The 17,964-nt window shown below is 41.2% G+C and overlaps 2 protein-coding genes across 3 annotated transcripts; both read right to left on the bottom strand.

The window, feature by feature from the left end:
• Positions 1-12,795: 12,795 nt before the first annotated feature.
• LOC143369633 (U5 small nuclear ribonucleoprotein 40 kDa protein) lies at positions 12,796-14,401 on the bottom strand. The gene is made up of 6 exons (XM_076813819.1): positions 14,200-14,401; positions 13,999-14,128; positions 13,594-13,907; positions 13,253-13,525; positions 13,019-13,184; positions 12,796-12,942 (listed from the first exon to the last, which is right to left on the bottom strand). Exons 1-6 carry the CDS (start codon positions 14,311-14,313, stop codon positions 12,887-12,889), a joined length of 1,053 nt encoding a protein of 350 aa, XP_076669934.1. The 5' UTR covers positions 14,314-14,401; the 3' UTR covers positions 12,796-12,886.
• Positions 14,402-14,780: 379 nt separating this feature from the next.
• On the bottom strand, positions 14,781-17,718 carry Muc (dihydrolipoamide S-acetyltransferase muc). Of its 2 annotated transcripts, XM_076813800.1 has the most exons (7): positions 17,443-17,718; positions 16,877-17,031; positions 16,404-16,807; positions 15,935-16,317; positions 15,565-15,864; positions 15,376-15,504; positions 14,781-15,294 (listed from the first exon to the last, which is right to left on the bottom strand). In XM_076813800.1, coding segments are annotated over exons 1-7 (1,494 nt in total). In that variant the 5' UTR covers positions 17,565-17,718; the 3' UTR covers positions 14,781-15,293. The 2 variants fall into 2 exon arrangements, with proteins under 2 accessions (XP_076669915.1, XP_076669914.1); XM_076813799.1 differs by having other exon boundaries at positions 14,781-15,504.
• Between the last annotated feature and the right edge of the window lie 246 nt (positions 17,719-17,964).

Here is a 17,964-nt window from a genome sequence, read left to right as displayed (position 1 = left end):
ACGGAAAGACTGTAAGAATGACGCATAACACCTCTAGGGCCGGTATGAACGTGACGCGGTAGTCAGACTGTCCATTTTCCCAATTTTTGATAACCACAAACCGAACCAACAAATTTGCTCATGAAGAATCACCACTAACATATCGAATTGACAAGCTGTGTATTTAAAAGCAGTCTAGCACACCACTTTTACCTGTCACATCGCTTATCGTTTCGACGTTGTGAAAACGAGTATTAAGATTCGAATCGTTTATTTTATTATTACGTTTAAAGAAATAGGAAAGAAGATACAATAAACAAAAGTTCCTTAAAATAATGCAAGGAAATGTGAAAAGAATAAAATAATGTTGAGAAGGAAGTTGATGTATTCAACATCTTGTACTGATGTCGATAATTCCAATTATACTTGTTATAAAGTAATTATGTATAAGGATTGTGCAGGTGTGAAATAAAAAAATTTAATAAATTTAACCGAGAATACCTCGTCCGTGGTCGCATTCAACTTTATCGATACAGAATCGTTTACGGGAGCACAGACGAGGTATAGGATAGACCTACCAACCAATGCATTTTTCTGTCACCGGTTTGGGGGAGTCCTAGAACCACCTTACCATTTTTGTGTCGCATGCAACGTTACCGATGAAGCCTCGAAACAGATTGTAACGCTACGTGTGGTAGGAATTAGAATTCAAGAAGTCAGTCGAAACCCGCGATTTACAAATGATTCTGTTAGAGTAACAATTTAAAGATCGTTTTATAAACGTATTCCGTGCAACGACCGAGAAAGAAGGATCGCAACAAAACAAGAACACATACGCCTTTTAACCTTGCTATTCTATTCAGGTTTATTTAACGCCAAACAAATTTATTTAACATAAAAATTTATATAAACAACAACATTATTTGTGGAAGACATGTGTTCATGAGTTCAAAATCATCGAAGAAATCGACGAAATGAAATAAATCACGCAAAACCATCGAAGAAATGCATGAAATAGAATAAATCATGTAAAACCATCGAAGAAATACCTACCTGAAAGAGAATAAAATTCTGATTAGATGTCTAGACCGAACCAAACTCACTGAATGTAAGTTTCGCTCGATCTGGACCCTTAAACTAGATCGTAGGCTTTAGCTTGATATCGTTTTGCAAGTCGCAATGCTTGAGAAACGTTACCAAGGAACCGGGCACACCAACGCGGAGGTACCTACGAAAGTGACCCATCCCGAAACAAACACCGATCCCATCCACCCTCCATTTCAATAAACTCATCGCGTCCGTCATTGCTTGCAATGAGGGAAACGATGATTTGACTCTACTATTAGTGACAACCGCGAACGCGAAAGCGAAATCGAAAGAGAGATAGACTGACGATTATCGTCGATCTCTCTGCACTTATACAAGGTACTCGTATTCTACATTCTACAGCATGCATGCAAGAACATCTTAGCTAGCTACCAAGCTAGCATAATTCTAGGCCCTCTCTAGGGCCCACGAGCTAGGCCCTCTCTAGGGCCCATGACTAGGACCCTCTCTAGGGCCCATGATTAGGACCCTCTCTAGGGCCCACGAGCTAGGCCCTCTCTAGGGCCCATGACTAGGACCCTCTCTAGGGCCTATGCCGAAGGCCCTCTCTAGGGCCCCTGTTCTGGGCCCTCTCTAGGGCCCACAAGCTAGGTCCTTTCTAGGACCTAGAATACCAAGCAGCTGAAAATTGAAGCTAATCGAAAATTTTACTTTACTTTCGCGATGAAAAAGCAATTAGAGCACCGGTGCTCTGGACAAATTTCCGATACGCAAAAGGTTGATTTTACTTTCGCGACGAAAAATCAACACGAGCTTCCGTGCTCTGTATAAATCATAGATCCGCAAAAATTTGACTGTAAATTCGCGGTAATAGAACTCTACACAAGAGCCGCGGCGCTCTTGAAAATATATGGACGCGAAAAAAGCGTGGACTCTACGATCGCATTACCGGCGACCATAAAAGATCTTGCTGGAATGCAAGATTGCTAGGAAGACTAGTTTCATTGAGACCCATTTCAAAAAATTTCGCGGTGACTCTACTTGACTCGATCGATCCGATTATTTTACGAATTATTATTAATCGATATAAAATTGTAAGAATCGCGAGCAACAATTGTATTGGTTTATCTATTATTTTTATTTTGAGACAGACACATGCATGTCACTATCTACGAGTACCTTGTATGGTCAGCTCTATCGATGCTGCTCTTTCGAACACACATGCATAACGTTTAGTGGCGCATCTTATATAATTGGCATTTTTTTCGGGAACATTTCTATGATATTTCGTGAATATGGTTTAGAAAAGGACCACGCCATAAGGCTACTGCCTAGACGCCCTAGACCATATTCGCGAAATATTGCATAAGAGTTCCCCAAACGAATACCGACCATGTGAAAAGGGCCTCTGCATGTCGTGCATTTGTGTTGGAACGGCCAGAATCGAATGAGCTAAGTAGCTGTACTACATGCACCCCCATTCAAAGAATGATAAAATGACTCACCGTTCGCTGTCATCATCGGTACTGCATCTCTGCAAACTCGTAACCCTCTGACCAGCATCCCTGAGACCAGCTCCCCTCTGATCACCATCCGTCTGACCAGCATCCCTCTGACCAGCAGCTCCCAGACGAGCACCCCTCAACTCAGCCCCAGCTTAGCTCTCAACGTTGCAGCTGCAGTTGGACTCGTGCATGACTCTACTTTCGCGGTGAAAAAGTTATTAGAGCACCGGTGCTCTCGACTAGCTTTACTTGCGCAAAAACACTGACTCTACGATCGCATTACGGGCGATCACAAACACTATAACTCAAACCGACAATTTATATTTAAACAGCAACTTTTAGCGCTCCTGTTTATTAAACGCGCACATTTCATCTATTTCACATTTCATCTATTTCACATTCCTTAGTTTCTGAATGTGTTTTTGTTGGGTAAGGTCTTTTTGCATGCATTATGTAGGAAGCTTATCCTACCAAATGCATTGCGTGCCTTAGGTATGATGCTTTTCCTTCCAAAATGCACGCACAAAGATTACGACCCACTTATACAAGGTACTCGTATTCTACATTCTACGGCATGCATGCAAGTACATCTTACCTAGCTACCAAGCTAGCATAATTCTAGGCCCTCTCTAGGGCCCACGAGCTAGGCCCTCTCTAGGGCCCATGACTAGGACCCTCTCTAGGGCCTATGCCGAAGGCCCTCTCTAGGGCCCATGACTAGGACCCTCTCTAGGGCCCATGATTAGGACCCTCTCTAGGGCCCACGAGCTAGGCCCTCTCTAGGGCCCATGACTAGGACCCTCTCTAGGGCCTATGCCGAAGGCCCTCTCTAGGGCCCCTGTTCTGGGCCCTCTCTAGGGCCCACAAGCTAGGTCCTCTCTAGGGCCCACAAGCTAGGTCCTTTCTAGGACCTAGAATACCAAGCAGCTGAAAATTGAAGCTAATCGAAAATTTTACTTTACTTTCGCGATGAAAAAGCAATTAGAGCACCGGTGCTCTGGACAAATTTCCGATACGCAAAAGGTTGACTTTACTTTCGCGACGAAAAATCAACACGAGCTCCCGTGCTCTGTATAAATCATAGATCCGCAAAAATTTGACTGTAAATTCGCGGTAATAGAACTCTACACAAGAGCCGCGGCGCTCTTGAAAATATATGGACGCGAAAAAAGCGTGGACTCTACGATCGCATTACCGGCGACCATAAAAGATCTTGCTAGAATGCAAGATTGTTAGGAAGACTAGTTTCATTGAGACCCATTTCAAAAAATTTCGCGGTGACTCTACTTGACTCGATCGATCCGATTATTTTACGAATTATTATTAATCGATATAAAATTGTAAGAATCGCGAGCAACAATTATATTGATTTATTTTATTTTTTATTTTGAGACAGACACATGCATGTCACTATCTACGAGTACCTTGTATGGTCAGCTCAATCGATGCTGCTCTTTCGAACACACATGCATAACGTTTAGTGGCGCATCTTATATAATTGGCATTAGTTTCGGGAACATTTCTACGATATTTCGTGAATATGGTTTAGAAAAGGACCACGCCATAAGGCTACTGCCTAGACGCCCTAGACCATATTCGCGAAATATTGCATAAGAGTTCCCCAAACGAATACCGACCATGTGAAAAGGGCCTCTGCATGTCGTGCATTTGTGTTGGAACGGCCAGAATCGAAAGAGCTAAGTAGCTGTACTACATGCACCCCCATTCAAAGAATTATAGAATGACTCACCGTTCGCTGTCATCATCGGTACTGCATCTCTGCAAACTCGTAACCCTCTGACCAGCATCCCTGAGACCAGCTCCCCTCTGATCATCACCCATCTGACCAGCATCCCTCTGACCAGCAGCTCTCAGACGAGCACCCTTCAACTCAGCCCCAACTTAGCTCTCAACGTTGCAGCTGCAGTTGGACTCGTGCATGACTCTACTTTCGCGGTGAAAAAGTTATTAGAGCACCGGTGCTCTCGACTAGCTTTACTTGCGCAAAAACACTGACTCTACGATCGCATTACGGGCGATCACAAACACTATAACTGAAACAGACAATTTGTATTTAAACAAGTTCGAAAAAATTTCCTTTAAATTGCAAGGTGTCACGCAATTCAGACTTTGAGAAAAATTTCCAGCAGCCACATTGGGCGCTCAATGAATTCTGATTCTGTCTGATAGAAAAAAGGAGTGGCCTCTTCGGGCGTTTAAGGTTTTTCAATCTTAATGTATGGAGGGAGTAGCCTTTTTGGGCGCCTAATGCTTTTTAATTCTAATGTACCATCATCAGGTCTCATCGTTTTTAATGTTAATTAAAAAATACAGCAGCCTGTTTAGGCGCATGATAATTCCGAATTGTAAAAGGAAATAGAAGCAGCCTCATCAGGCGCTAATGGCATGGAATGCCAGAAAAATTCCAATTCTACTCTAAAGTGTTAGTAAACCCTAACCCAGATCTAATTCTTCCCTGAAACTAGCAACGAATCTCTTAGTGAATTCTTTATTAAAGAATTCACCAGAGAAAACCTCGGCGAATCCCTCGGCGAATGTTTCGATGATGCGCTTAAAACTGGACTTGCCTGGCTAAATTTTCTAAGTTTCGCAGCACACATATACACTATACTTCGTTATACTAACCCTTTGGACTGTGATTGCGGTATAAGGTAAAAAACTACTAAAATTATTTCCAAAGACTTTACTTTAAAGTCCAAAGGGTTAGCATGCGCGCGTAAGAAAGATAGACGAGAGGTTCTCGTCGATCTTTCTACACATATGCCATTACAATTTCTTTCGCATATTTTAGAGGCACACTTGCACTGGTTTCAAGTGACAAATAGACGCTAAGTATCTCATTGCAGAGATAGAAAAAGAATTGAAAAACGGACACGGATTCGCCGTCGTGAGAGATCTCGAGCTGCTCGATACACTCACGCATTGCAGTTGCACAGACAAAACGCTAATACGCGACCACCATTCATCCAGCCCCCCATTAACGGGAGTTCCCCACAAGGGGCCGCGCCTGAGGGGTCAGACTCACAGCAGCCCGCCTCACAATTAAATCACATGCAGCTGCAATGCGCGCTCCCATCACAAAGCCGACAATTTGCACAGGCGAGTGTATCGTGCCCGAGCATCTTGTGCTAATTCAAGATCTCTCCCGAGAGCGAATTATATTACCGGAAAAAAAGAAAAGAGAATTGAAAGTAGGAAATAGAAAATACACTATGACAAGTCTGTAAAAGTATACTAAATGCGAAACGACACGGTGCACGGTGAAGCTAATTGTAAGCAAAAGCAAAGGTAAAAGGCGTCACTCTCAACAAGCAAGCGTACCTCTACCCTTAAATCTAGCCTATCGCACTCTTTACAATGAGCCCTAGTGGCATAATCTATTGCAAATATGCACTTGCGTAACTTTCGAGGGATATGCGAAAGCTAAGAATCTCCCGATTGAGATTGCAAAAGAGACTAAACGACTAAAGGACCGAAAGGCGCGGCGCGACGCGAACATTCACCCTCGATCCACCGAAATTTCGTTTCTACATGGCATGCTCCATATCACGACTTTACACAGCCATGGCGAGCGTGACCGAGAACGAGAACTGTCGCACATCTTCGTCTAACAATGGTCCTCTGTGTAAAGCCGTAATAAGTTGTACCCAGCACAGCCGGCCTATGAAGGGCGAGAACACCATGCGCGAAATAGAAATCAGTGATCGAAGGCGAATTGTATTTCTAGAAGGGTGTGTTTGGCACTCTTATATTTAAAAAGAACGAGGCGGAACAAAAGCTTATCGCTCGAAGTACGCAAGTGCATTTCTGAATAGATGTCCAGACCGAACCAAACTCACCGAATGTAAGTTTGGCTTGATCTGGACCCTTAAACTAGATCGTAGGCTTCAGCTTGACAACGTTTTGCAAGACGCAATGCATTGGAAAACGTTACCAAGTCCAGGCACACCAACGCGGAGGTACCTACGAAAGTGACCCATTTCTACGAAATATTTCTGGTCCATATTCGACCAATGCATTTTTGAAAATTTGGAAAAATTCTTACGACTAAAGTTCTTAAATTAAAACTTAATGGACTCTAGGACTATGGCTAGTTAAAACTAAGCACATGTGCAAGTTCTTCCGCGATGTATAAAATTTGTAGGTTTAGTGGCTTAAAGTTATTTTTATGCAAGGGAGAAAGAAATTTAAGTTCATATAGCAGCCACTTTGGCGGCAGTCATTTATTATTATACTGTTATTTTATAAAGGGACCATTTGAGGTCGAGATATCAGGTGGTAAGAGTGGCAATTTTTGATTTCTCGTAATATTACTACCAGTGTGTCTTAATATTTAGCACATGCAACGGGCAAGCAAAACTAGCGAGCATAATAACCAAGTAGTACCAAAAATTACTGTCATTGTTTATTAAGAGAATCTAATGACTCGAATGTAATTACTGTTAAGAGAGAAGATTTGAAAGAACTCGCACGAAAGAGTTCAACTTCAGAAATGTAACTCGTATTCGATACATTAAGCATCCGGAATGATTGTGAAATTAAAGAAAAGAAGTTTAGAATGTTTGAAACGCGATATTAAAACTCCTATCGCGAATTTAAAATTTATTCATTGTATTTTTCTACGTGTATTAAACATTTGGAAGTACACGCATTAAATTTTACTATTCGCGAGTACTAAGTACGTATTCGTGGTCACTATGCTCGCTACAGTAATCATTATGTTCGATAGCATACAGAAAAATTCAAAGAATGAAAAAGTATCACTCACCGTTCGTTGAAAATAGTCTCACTGACAAGCATCCCCTTTTAGCAGTAGCTATTCGATCTGCAGGCGAATGTCCAGCAGTTGCAGGGTCAGTACCCCATAGAATGTGTCACACTTCCAAATATGTCACATTACTTTCGCGATGAAAAAGCAATGGGAGCACTGGTGCTCTGAATTAATTCTAGATGCGTTAAAACACTGACTTTACGTTCGCGTTCACATTACTAATACGCAGGGCCACTGTGCACTATCGAATACTTTATCGCGAAATAAGCACTGATTCTACAATCGCATTGCACACGATTACAAAAGCAGTTCATGTTTTTAAACATATCTCAACAGTGGAAAGATGTGTTCGGACTCGAGTAAAGCGTTTCCAAAATAGTCCTCTAGGTACTGAGTGTAATGTAGTGGAATCTCGTTGAACGATCTCCCACATAGTCCAGTTATCGATGAAATTTATGCAGGAATCGAGAAATCACGAAATAATATGTACACGCACTCACTGATGCGATCACCGTCGCGAGTAAAGTCGAACTGACAGAGGTGACACCGCTTGGCAATGTTGTGACGTAGGGGTTGTTGGCGGTGTTATGGCGCTCGACCGACTCCCAGCTAACTGGAAATTCGTCAAGGCCAGAAATAATTTTATGTAGACACAGTAATTCCACGATGAAAAATCACTTAGAGCACCGGTGCTTTCACTTAAATAGTTCTGTATGCGCAAAACATTGACTCTGCACTCGCGTCCACACAGTGCTCTATGAAATACTTTATCGCGAAATATGTACTGACTCTAAAATCGCATTGCACGCGGTCACAAAAGCACATCACATTTCTAAACATCTCTCAGCAGTGGGAAGTAGTGTTCGGGCTCGCGTAAAATGTTTCCATAAAGGCATCTTGGTATTGAGTGTAATGCAGCAGAATCTTGTTAAACGGCCTCATACATAGTCCAGTAATCGATGAAATTGATGCACGAATCGAGAAATCACGAAATAATATGCAGGTACATTCACTGATCCGATCGCTGCCGCGGTTGAAGTCGAACTGTCAGCTTACACCTTTCGTGAATGTTGTCACATTGGTAGAGGTTGCTGTCGACCTCAACTGTTTCCCATGGAAGTTGAAATTTCACAAAGGCCGGAAATAATTCTATATCGCAATGTCCATTGCGAAATATGTACTTTTCGCAGCTGCAGCCATGCACCCTGCTCTTTCTATGTATACATATATGTCTTTCAAAGTTGAGGAGATGTGATCGGACTCGAGTACAGTGTTTTCAAAAAAGTCTTCCAGATACTTATTTTTAGTGTATTGCAGTAGAATCTGGACGATCGACCTCCCACATATTCCAGTAATCGATGGAAATAATACATTAAGATAGGTATACCATGGCATTTTAAATGTTCATCCGTCCGATCCGTCCTCCGACTTTGGTGAACGTCGTTATTGAACTCCATTATTTCACATATCTTGAGAATTCCACATTACTTTATTTTATATATTTATACATGTGGAAGGAAGGGAAGGAATGATTTATTCAAACATTTCGAGTTACATTTATTTTTACATTATATCAAAGTATTACTATTTAAAGAAATTCTTGTATCTATCTACTTATTTAGGATATTTGACAATCGCAGCAATCGCATCGGCTCTGTTCTCACCAATTACCAGGTCTCGCTACGAGGAGGTCGCAGCGTTTCGAGGCCCGTAGAGAGACTGCCTATTGTTTTATTCAGAAAATCTAATGACTCGAATGTAATAACTATTAATAAGAGAAGATTCATAAAACTCATATGAAATATTTAAACTTGAGAAGCGTAACTTGCATGCAAAACATTAAGCATCTCGAATGATTGTGAAATTAAAGAAAAATTGTTTAGAATGTTTAAAACGCGATACTAAAACTTTTATCTAGAATTTAATACATATATATATATAATCGTTTTATTCGGTAGCATGTAGAAAGATTGAACGAGTTGAAAAGTTGCACTGCTATCTCTGCAGATCGCCGCCCCCCCCCAAGAGTAATAAAATAGAAAATATTATGACATTGTGTATAATTCTGTATAAATAATTAATGTGAATTTAATTATTTATACAGAATTATAATTAATGTGAATTTAATTATTTAGGTTACAGTATCAGATTGAGATATTAAAACATAAGTTACAAGCAAATTTTAAATCTTGTGAAAGAGGGTTAAAAAATGTACTTATGTACTTTTACATATTTCGCCCCCTCCAAGAAAGGCTCCTGAATCCGCCTCTCCAGGTGGCTCGGCTGCATCGGGGGGAGGGGGATGGACCCGAGTTGAAACCCTGACCAGGTCCTCAGCAAGTCCAGGAAGTCCAGGAAGTCCAGTAGGTCCAGGTAGCTCGGCAACTGCAGGGTCCCCGGAGGTCCTCCAGGCCCGGAAGACCGACGACGACTGAGTACATGAAGCTCTGTGAGCTCCTTATCTAGACTTCGAGGAACGATGTCTCCCGATCAAAACAAGGTCGACGGTTAATTACAATTGCGAAATCCAACGAATTCTTCGGCAAAAATGGATTTTCTGCTAAAATATACGTTCCATTGGCTATTGCTATGACAAATAATGTTAACAACATTTACCCTAACCGCCCAGTAGAAATTATTATTAACTTTGATCGATAGAACTTGAGATATCAAGCAATTAGTAACATTTGATCTTGAATTTGCAAATGATTTTCTACGCCGAATGAATTCTCTTTTATTCTCAATGTTTAATTGTTCGATACATTAATGTTAATGCTTATACATATCATCTAGTATTATTTATAATGAATAAATACATTTTAGTGGAACTTGGTGTAAATGAATAGTTGCAGGAATATTTGGAGAAATATGAGTGACATACTTGTTTCTCCCCCTTAGTTACTAAGATCGACGAAGTATACGATAGAACCACGGTACTCTATGAAACACTTTTTGGCAGGCACAGGCACTGACTCTACAATCGCATTGCACACGATTACAGAAGCACTTCCTGTTTTTAAACGTCCTTCAGTTTCTGAAAAAGTCTTCTAGGTAACGGGTATATCTAAATGGAATCCTGTTAAAAGGCCTCCCACATGGTCCAGTAATCGATGAAATTTATGCGCGAATTGGGAAATCACGAGACAATATGAACTATGACGTGCACACACTTCACTGAACCGATGAATTTCTCAGCGCTAGACAAAATTTTATTTCCCAATGCGGGTTTCAAAAGTAACTCGACTTGCAGTTGCATCCATGCACACCACGACACTCGTGCATCATGCAACCTTCTGCGAGTCTTTTAAGAATTAGATTTTACTGTAAATTTTAGTGTTGGCCATAAACTAATACTCGTAGCCAGTAATATCCAATTATTATTACTTCAAAAGTGCATTAGAATCTTGCGGGAATGTCAGTAACAGCGTGAATTTTTAATACTTTTCGGCGTACGATACGTGAAAAGGTTCTACTACACGCAAAGTACTAATAAACAATGTCATCTTGCAACTTATAGCTTGCATGGGCTTTGAAGAAATACCATTTTTGTGCTTCATAGTGTCTTGATCCCTGAAATGGATTTTCGGAGAAAAATCGGCGTGAGTCGTTGACAAACCGAGCCAAAGCATAGCGTAGCAAAAGCCTACCTGTGCCAAACTCTCTCTCTCTAAACGAGTCACACGTATACAAGTACGCAAACACCTTTCAGCCTTTCAACACATGTCAGAGTAGTTGCTGAGTTGAACGCTGTTCATGAGCAGATGCCATTACATTCAGACCTCAAATTATGGGTCGGTAATACAGTTTGGGTGGCGACACGAACATCTATAAGGTGATAGGGGTATGCTGTACCTCGTCTGTGTTGAAACCAATTATGGCGAGGTAAGAGATACTTTTTACCGTGGGTCGGTGATAAGGATAAAGAATGCGATCGTATTTGGATCGATTTCGTTTATTTAGTAATTGAAAAGTAATTTAGTATGCAATTCTTCATTTGCAGTGTTTTCATTTTTCTTAGCAGGGGCAGTTATTTTTCATGTCTATTAACTTTACCGACCTGTATGAATCGGTGGAATATGGTTCTCAGAGTTACCGTTTTTAAACATACAGTGCGCAACACAAGTCACAGTTCTTTCACGAAGTTGTTACTTCAGAGGTGGCACCAGGGGGGCCAAGCTTCCCTCTTACGAAAGTTGAAGCAGAGTTTGTAGCGCCTCCTACCAATGAGGTGCGTACTAAACTGTGAATGTGTGAATTGGTGTGAATCGGGACGTATGTGTATGTGTATACGTGTAATGTACCGTTTACTTTAAAACCTGTCCACGGATCGTCGCGCCAGCGACACGTATGCAGCAGATAGAAGGATATACAAAGCAATTGAATATATTTTCTTTTCCTAAGAAAAGAAGAAATATTCAATTTCAATGTTTATCCTTCTATCTGCTGCATACGCGTCACTGACGCGACAATCCATGGTCAGACGGCCTTAGAAAGGGTAAACCAGGGAAAGTGAGGACACTTCCTCGTGTCTGCGCCAAACATTTCTAAATGACGACGGTCGTCATGGTAACATTTCACCAACGTCGAAAGGTTGTGTGTCGTGCTCACTGATACACGTAGGTATGTGTGTGTGATGTACCTAGCGCCTCCTACCAATACGGTGCTAACTAAACGGGAAAACTTCAGCCAAACAAAGACGGCTTGGTCCCCCTGAGTCGAATCAATGTCACTCGGAGGATCGATGACGGGTTTGAAGTACCTGCCAACAAAATGTTCGCAGATATGAAAAAATATGTGTAATAATCTTAACACGATCATTCTACATTCGTCATCCATAACAGATACAAGATATCGAGGATATTATTCCGAAAGTTACCGGTAGCCAATCGAGATGAGGTTGGGGGGGGCCTATCTAAAATTGTAGCTTCGGGTATTTATTAGTTTCCGAAATATTAATAAAAAATTGCTAATTTTTTTAAAAATTTTTTAGACGTTGGTACGGGCCCCCCTACCCGAGAATCCTACTGTCCTGCCATTTTTTATTTTTGAAAATTTGTAACTACACTCTCATTTTTAGCATCGCCAAACTTACATCGGTTCGCCACCATGCTTTACGCGCCCCCCGCGCTAATCTAGCTCCAACCAATACTAATACCCGGAACAAATTGGAAAGTGGAATGCGTCGTGTCGGTATAAATCAACAGAAATATTGTTAAAAGGGGGGACCGTGGTAAAGAGATTAAAAAAAATCGGTAAGGTGTACCCTTTTATGCACAATTACCCCTGTATCTTTTGAACGCATTAATTGCCGAAGCCAAATTTTATATTTGGGGTCTTTCCACATCTCTCGTAATACCCACCAAGTTTCATCTCGATCGGCCACCGGTACCTTTTGGAAGTACAGCCGATATTGATATCTTTTGTGCAATCCTCTTCACGATAAACTAGCGAACACAAAAGAATATACAATAATCAGATTTCATGGGATGTCTGACAAGTCCTTAAACTATTTTATTTTTGTACACGTCCTTAAATGTAAAAGTCATCGAAAACAATTATCTTGTTACACTGAGTCGATTTCTCCTAGATATATTTGTTTGTCACTGGACCCAGAGCACACTGGAACAAGAGGATATGTTTGGAATGATCGTAACTATATGAAATACACAAATAATTACGGTCAGATATGTATTACCAATCGCCTCTTTCGGGTGGAAGTCGATATCATTAACAGAGCCGTTATGGCCAGGCAATTTGTACAATATCCTACGACTCGTGGTGTCCCAAATGTAATGAAATCTGTCCGACGATCCAGCCGACACCTTACTACCGTCTGGTGACCATGCACACCTCAGAAGATTCTGCAGAATAGTTATTTGAGTACAGAAATTGTATTAATGACGCTTGTCGCAACGATGAGAAAATATACCTTCTCAAAGTTATGTTGATGCCCAGAAAGAATTTTAACACAACGTTCATAGGGAGCAAACGGCCTAACGTCCCAAATTCTTAATGTGTTGTCCATAGCGTTAGAAAGTATGTAAGAGCCATCTGGACTCAGACTCAGTCCACTGATCGTATCCGAGTGTCCCTTAAGCTTATAAAGGATAGAATTCTTCCTTAAGTCCCATACTTTTATGTCATTGTCTATTCCCCCGCTTATCACCTGTTCCGCTGTGTCGTTAAACGTTACAGCGGTAACCTAAAACAAGAAAGGAAATAAAACCTCTGTTTCTTAATCAGATGTTTTAAAATTATAAGACATAATACCTGATATGTGTTGTTTAAAGTGTAACACTGTCCCCTCTTCCTGGGATCCCAAACACGTATCGTGCTATCGTCGCTACCTGAACACAGCTGCGTGAGACCCCTTCGGGCACCGGAGATAGAGTTAACAAAAGACGTGTGCCCCTTCAGTTTCTTAATTCTGGTTCCGGCGACTATGTCCCACAAGCCTAATGTCATATCAGTGCTAGCAGTGTACAAATGATTGCCATCAGGGCTGAAATGTAGTTCCATGATTGCTCCACTGTGTCCACTCATCACGGATATATTCTCACATTCTCCGTAAACATTCCAAATAACTGCAAGTATAATGTTATTCGCAGCTTTACTATAATACGAACTTCTAACAAGCATATATATATCTCAGGGCTTCGATTCATTAATGCATACAAATTTGTCGATCGAAGCCTGTGGAAGCGAGGTATTGCCCCTCGGGATGGAACTCTAGGGAAAATATATCTCCTTGGTGTCCTTCGAGGAGCATAATTGGCGCAAACAAGGACGATGTTCTAGGCGGTCCCTACGCAACAACAAGAGATACATTGTTAGGAAATCACTTAATAATTGTTGATGAGTCGAGGTTAGCCTTACATTTTGTACGACCGCCTTTTCTCTGCTACTGAAAACCACTTCATTCTTAGTCCTTTTAGAGGCAGGAACCAATGCTAGAATATCGTCTCCTTTACGTTTATCCAGAATTGGCATCGTGAATGAATTAATGAACGCTAACGCGTGCTTTTATTTGCGGCGCTTGACGAGCACAAACACTAACAAACACGTATGACAGATCAAACATTTTCTAGATGGCACTTGAATCGTACCGCCATCTTTTTAAAAATGCTTCAATAACGAGGATTTCGATCTAGGGCGAATTCTACTTACGCCTAAACCGCCCGTAACGCCCGTGTTTAACACTCCAAAATCTCTGAAAATCTCTTGAAATTTGAAAGAGAAATTATCGGAAAATACAGGTTTTTAACTATAAATTGCGACTCGAAAACAGGAACATATATTTTATGATATTCATTTTATTACAAAAACGGGAAAATCCTACGGTCGTGGGCGCGGGCGATTTGGGCGTAGGAGGAATTCGCACCAACTTAATTATTAATGGAAAATTATTACAAAATTACGCATCTATATATAATAGAAGTTAAGGAATAATAATGCCGTTGAACTTGTAAGTTACAATTTATTAAATATGATATACATTCGTATGTATGTATATTATATACTATAAACATTTTGACACATTTCCATTTAACATTTTCCCCTAATTCATACTTTTATTCTTTGCAATATACGAGGACCATAACATTATTTCATAAATACACATATGTACATGTGGCCACTACTATTGCTGGAGAAAGTTGTGGCTTTTCAAATAAATTTAAAGCAATAGTTTCCGAATTCGATGAGATAAAACTCGTCAGTCTTTCACTTTATCCTTACTGAAAAACCACATACACGACGAATTCCTAGAGTTGGAAGAAGCTCGACTTACTATTTGAATTAGTGACTGTTGATTCCGGATTTATGACGCACCTTTTTTTAGTGAAAGAAATAAAACGTGTCGCTTGTAATTCGGATATATTCAAAATTGATGACTTGAAAATGCGTAAAGTAACACAATTTAATATTGTACTATACACAAATATACAGGATACTCATTGTCACCCTTCGAACCTGAATAAAACAATGTTTTTTTCCATATATATTTGCCCTTACTCGTGTTACGCAATTGAACGTGTCAACGATAAAACTTACTACAACAGCATAGTTGTCGGATTCTCCATTAAATTCTTGAAAGCGACCAACCATTGTGCGCCTACAGCACCGTCTACGGTACGGTGATCACAGCTGGCAGTGACGGACATGTATTGGACAGTTGAAAATCTACAGAAGATTATTATAAGATTAGTTCGAATACATCGAATGGCAAGAAGAAGTACTCACCCTTTTTCGTTATTGGCAGGCACTAGCCTAGGTTCGGTCGTACCTACGGCAAGGATTATGGACTGTGGAGGGTTTATGATCGCAGAGAAGCTTGTAATACCAAACATTCCCAAATTCGATAAGGTGATTGTTCCGCCCTGGAATTCTTGCGGCTGTAATTTCCCGTCCCTCGCTTTTCCGGCCAACGATTTCACGTCTTTGCTGATCTCAACTATACCCTTTGTGTCCGCGCCGAAGACTATAGGCGTAATTAGACCATTCTCTGTACTTACTGCTACGCTTACATCGACATTGTTGTATCTGAATAAAATATTTCAATCATGTAAAATATCATATATATATAGTTAGTAACGTTAGAAAAGTAACTTACTGTCTTATGACTTGACCCATCCAAGCGCTGTTGCCTTCGGGTACTTTCTTACAAGCCATTGCCATCCCTTTTATGATGATGTCGTTCACACTGACCTTTACTTTCTCTTTCTCTAGCATCTTATTAAACTGTGCCCGCATTGCTAGTGCTGCATCCATCTTTACATCTATTGTTAAATAGTAATGTGGGATGGTTTGTTTGCTTTCTAACAGACGTTTAGCAATTATGGCCCGAACGTTCGATACAGGAACATCAACTCCTCCTGGTACTGCTCCCGCCGGTTGAGCACCAACAGCTGATGCTGCCGGTTGAACACCAGCAGCCGATGCACCCGCTAAATCTTTGGATGTTATAGATCCGAACAATCCTGAACCCTTCAAGCCCTTTTAAACAAACGTTATTGATCAAAATTAATTAGTTGCTGGTGGTTGGAATTGTTCATTCCGACGTAGATTAGTTTTTAGATTACCTCTAAACTAAGGCCTTTCTCCGCTGCGAGCCTCTTAGCTAACGGGCTAGCATATATTCTACCCCCGGAAGGTAAGCTTGAACTAGGCGGTGCTTTTGCAGCTGCTGGTGCTGGTGTTATGGGAGATGGGGGAGGAGTGGATGGCGTAGGAGCGGCTGGGGCAGCCGCTGGAGCTGGGGGAGGAGCTGTGGTTTCTGCAGGAGAGTCGTCTTTGAAATCTTTGAAGGCAGCTACGCTGGCTTCATCCGGAACGATAATACAGACAAGTTGGCCAATAGGAACATTCTTTGTTCCCCCCGCTACCAGAATCTTTGCTAGGTAGCCTTCTTCCGGCGTTTCAAAACCCATCGTTGCTTTATCAGTTTCAATTTCTGCGAGCAGGTCACCTTCGTTCAGCTTGTCACCTGAAGCAAAATGGGAATATTAAAAATTCTCATTGCGTCCACTAAGCACAATGAACCATCCATTTTTACCTTCCTTTTTGTGCCAAATGGTAATAGTGCCTGTCTCCATGGTAGGAGATAACGCCGGAAGCTGTACTTTAACATGGTCCGGATAGCTTGCGTAGAACCTCAACTGTTGCTTCCACGGTGTCACCGTGACGCGCAAGGTGTTATGAACCTGAAACCTGAGTAACCAAGGAAGCACTGTTATACACGAACCAACATTGGCAATTAAGAAAGAACATCGAAGCGCAGTGTCGGATCTCACCCCTAACATCGATCTACCTCGATTTAAGTTACCAATGTAAAGAATATATGTAAACTTAACATTGCACGTTCATTTTGAAGGAAAAGAGGAAGATTTTCATACGTTGCTACTTCGCATACATAAGATCCAAGTCACTGAAAACTAGCAAGTAAAGAAAGGGACAGAGAACTATGTTGGAACAATGTCATAGGAGCTCATGAGGGGAACGGACAGATGAGAGGTATGGATGCAGGTCAAACAGGTAACCTCAACGATAAATTGGCGAGTGATAGTGCTAAGTCAACGATTAAATACTAATGCGACGACTATTGAACGCGTAAATGAATACCTCTGCAGATGTTTTCTGTGAAGGCACCGTATGACCATGGACCTCACGGTGTTTGTCCGCACCGAACTTCGTAATATTGCGCGTGCCAATTCATTGCGTAGACTCGCCGTCGTTCGTATCATATCTCGGGCGATTCGTGGATCCTTTACTATCGATATTTAGTAGCAAGTCGCAGTGAGCTGGGCTTACAAATAAGCGGTCGATCGTAATACCTCGAACGACGACGTCTACGAGCGTGTCAACGGTACACAGAAGGGTTACCGTAAAACACGATCAGGAACAGACGATGCGAACAGTGAAGATTAGAGGTCGTTTGCAAGGTCACGTGGTGTGAAGTTTAAAGGTGGTTCTCAAAAGGAGGGGATTCATCGCGTACGGGAAGCACGGCTTGTAAAAAAGAAAGTAGTAAAATTAAACAGTGAAACGGGATTGCCCTCCTCTGTAAAATTGAAATGAAAATTTATGTCAAGGTTCTCTGGCTTGCAACCAACAGTGTCATTCGTAAAATAGATCGGGCACTGT

The sequence above is a fragment of the Andrena cerasifolii genome, chromosome 6 (genome assembly GCF_050908995.1).
Source record: "Andrena cerasifolii isolate SP2316 chromosome 6, iyAndCera1_principal, whole genome shotgun sequence".
In the NCBI taxonomy this organism is placed as follows: Eukaryota; Metazoa; Arthropoda; class Insecta; order Hymenoptera; family Andrenidae; genus Andrena; species Andrena cerasifolii.
The sequence above is the reverse complement of the archived record's forward strand: the minus strand, read 5'-3'. Positions and strand labels throughout refer to the sequence as shown.

Coding starts and splice junctions, on each gene's coding strand:
- LOC143369633 (XM_076813819.1), bottom strand. CDS start 14,313: ATGCCAATTCTGGATAAACGTAAAGGAGACGATATTCTAGCATTGGTT. Junction 14,129..14,199: donor AAAAGGCGGTCGTACAAAAT/GTAAGGCTAACC, acceptor GTTGTTGCGTAG/GGACCGCCTAGAACATCGTC. Junction 13,526..13,593: donor CTTTAAACAACACATATCAG/GTATTATGTCTT, acceptor TTCTTGTTTTAG/GTTACCGCTGTAACGTTTAA.
- Muc (XM_076813799.1), bottom strand. CDS start 17,564: ATGATACGAACGACGGCGAGTCTACGCAATGAATTGGCACGCGCAATA. Junction 17,032..17,442: donor CACAGAAAACATCTGCAGAG/GTATTCATTTAC, acceptor TTGGTTACTCAG/GTTTCAGGTTCATAACACCT. Junction 15,865..15,934: donor ATGGGTCAAGTCATAAGACA/GTAAGTTACTTT, acceptor TATTTTATTCAG/ATACAACAATGTCGATGTAA.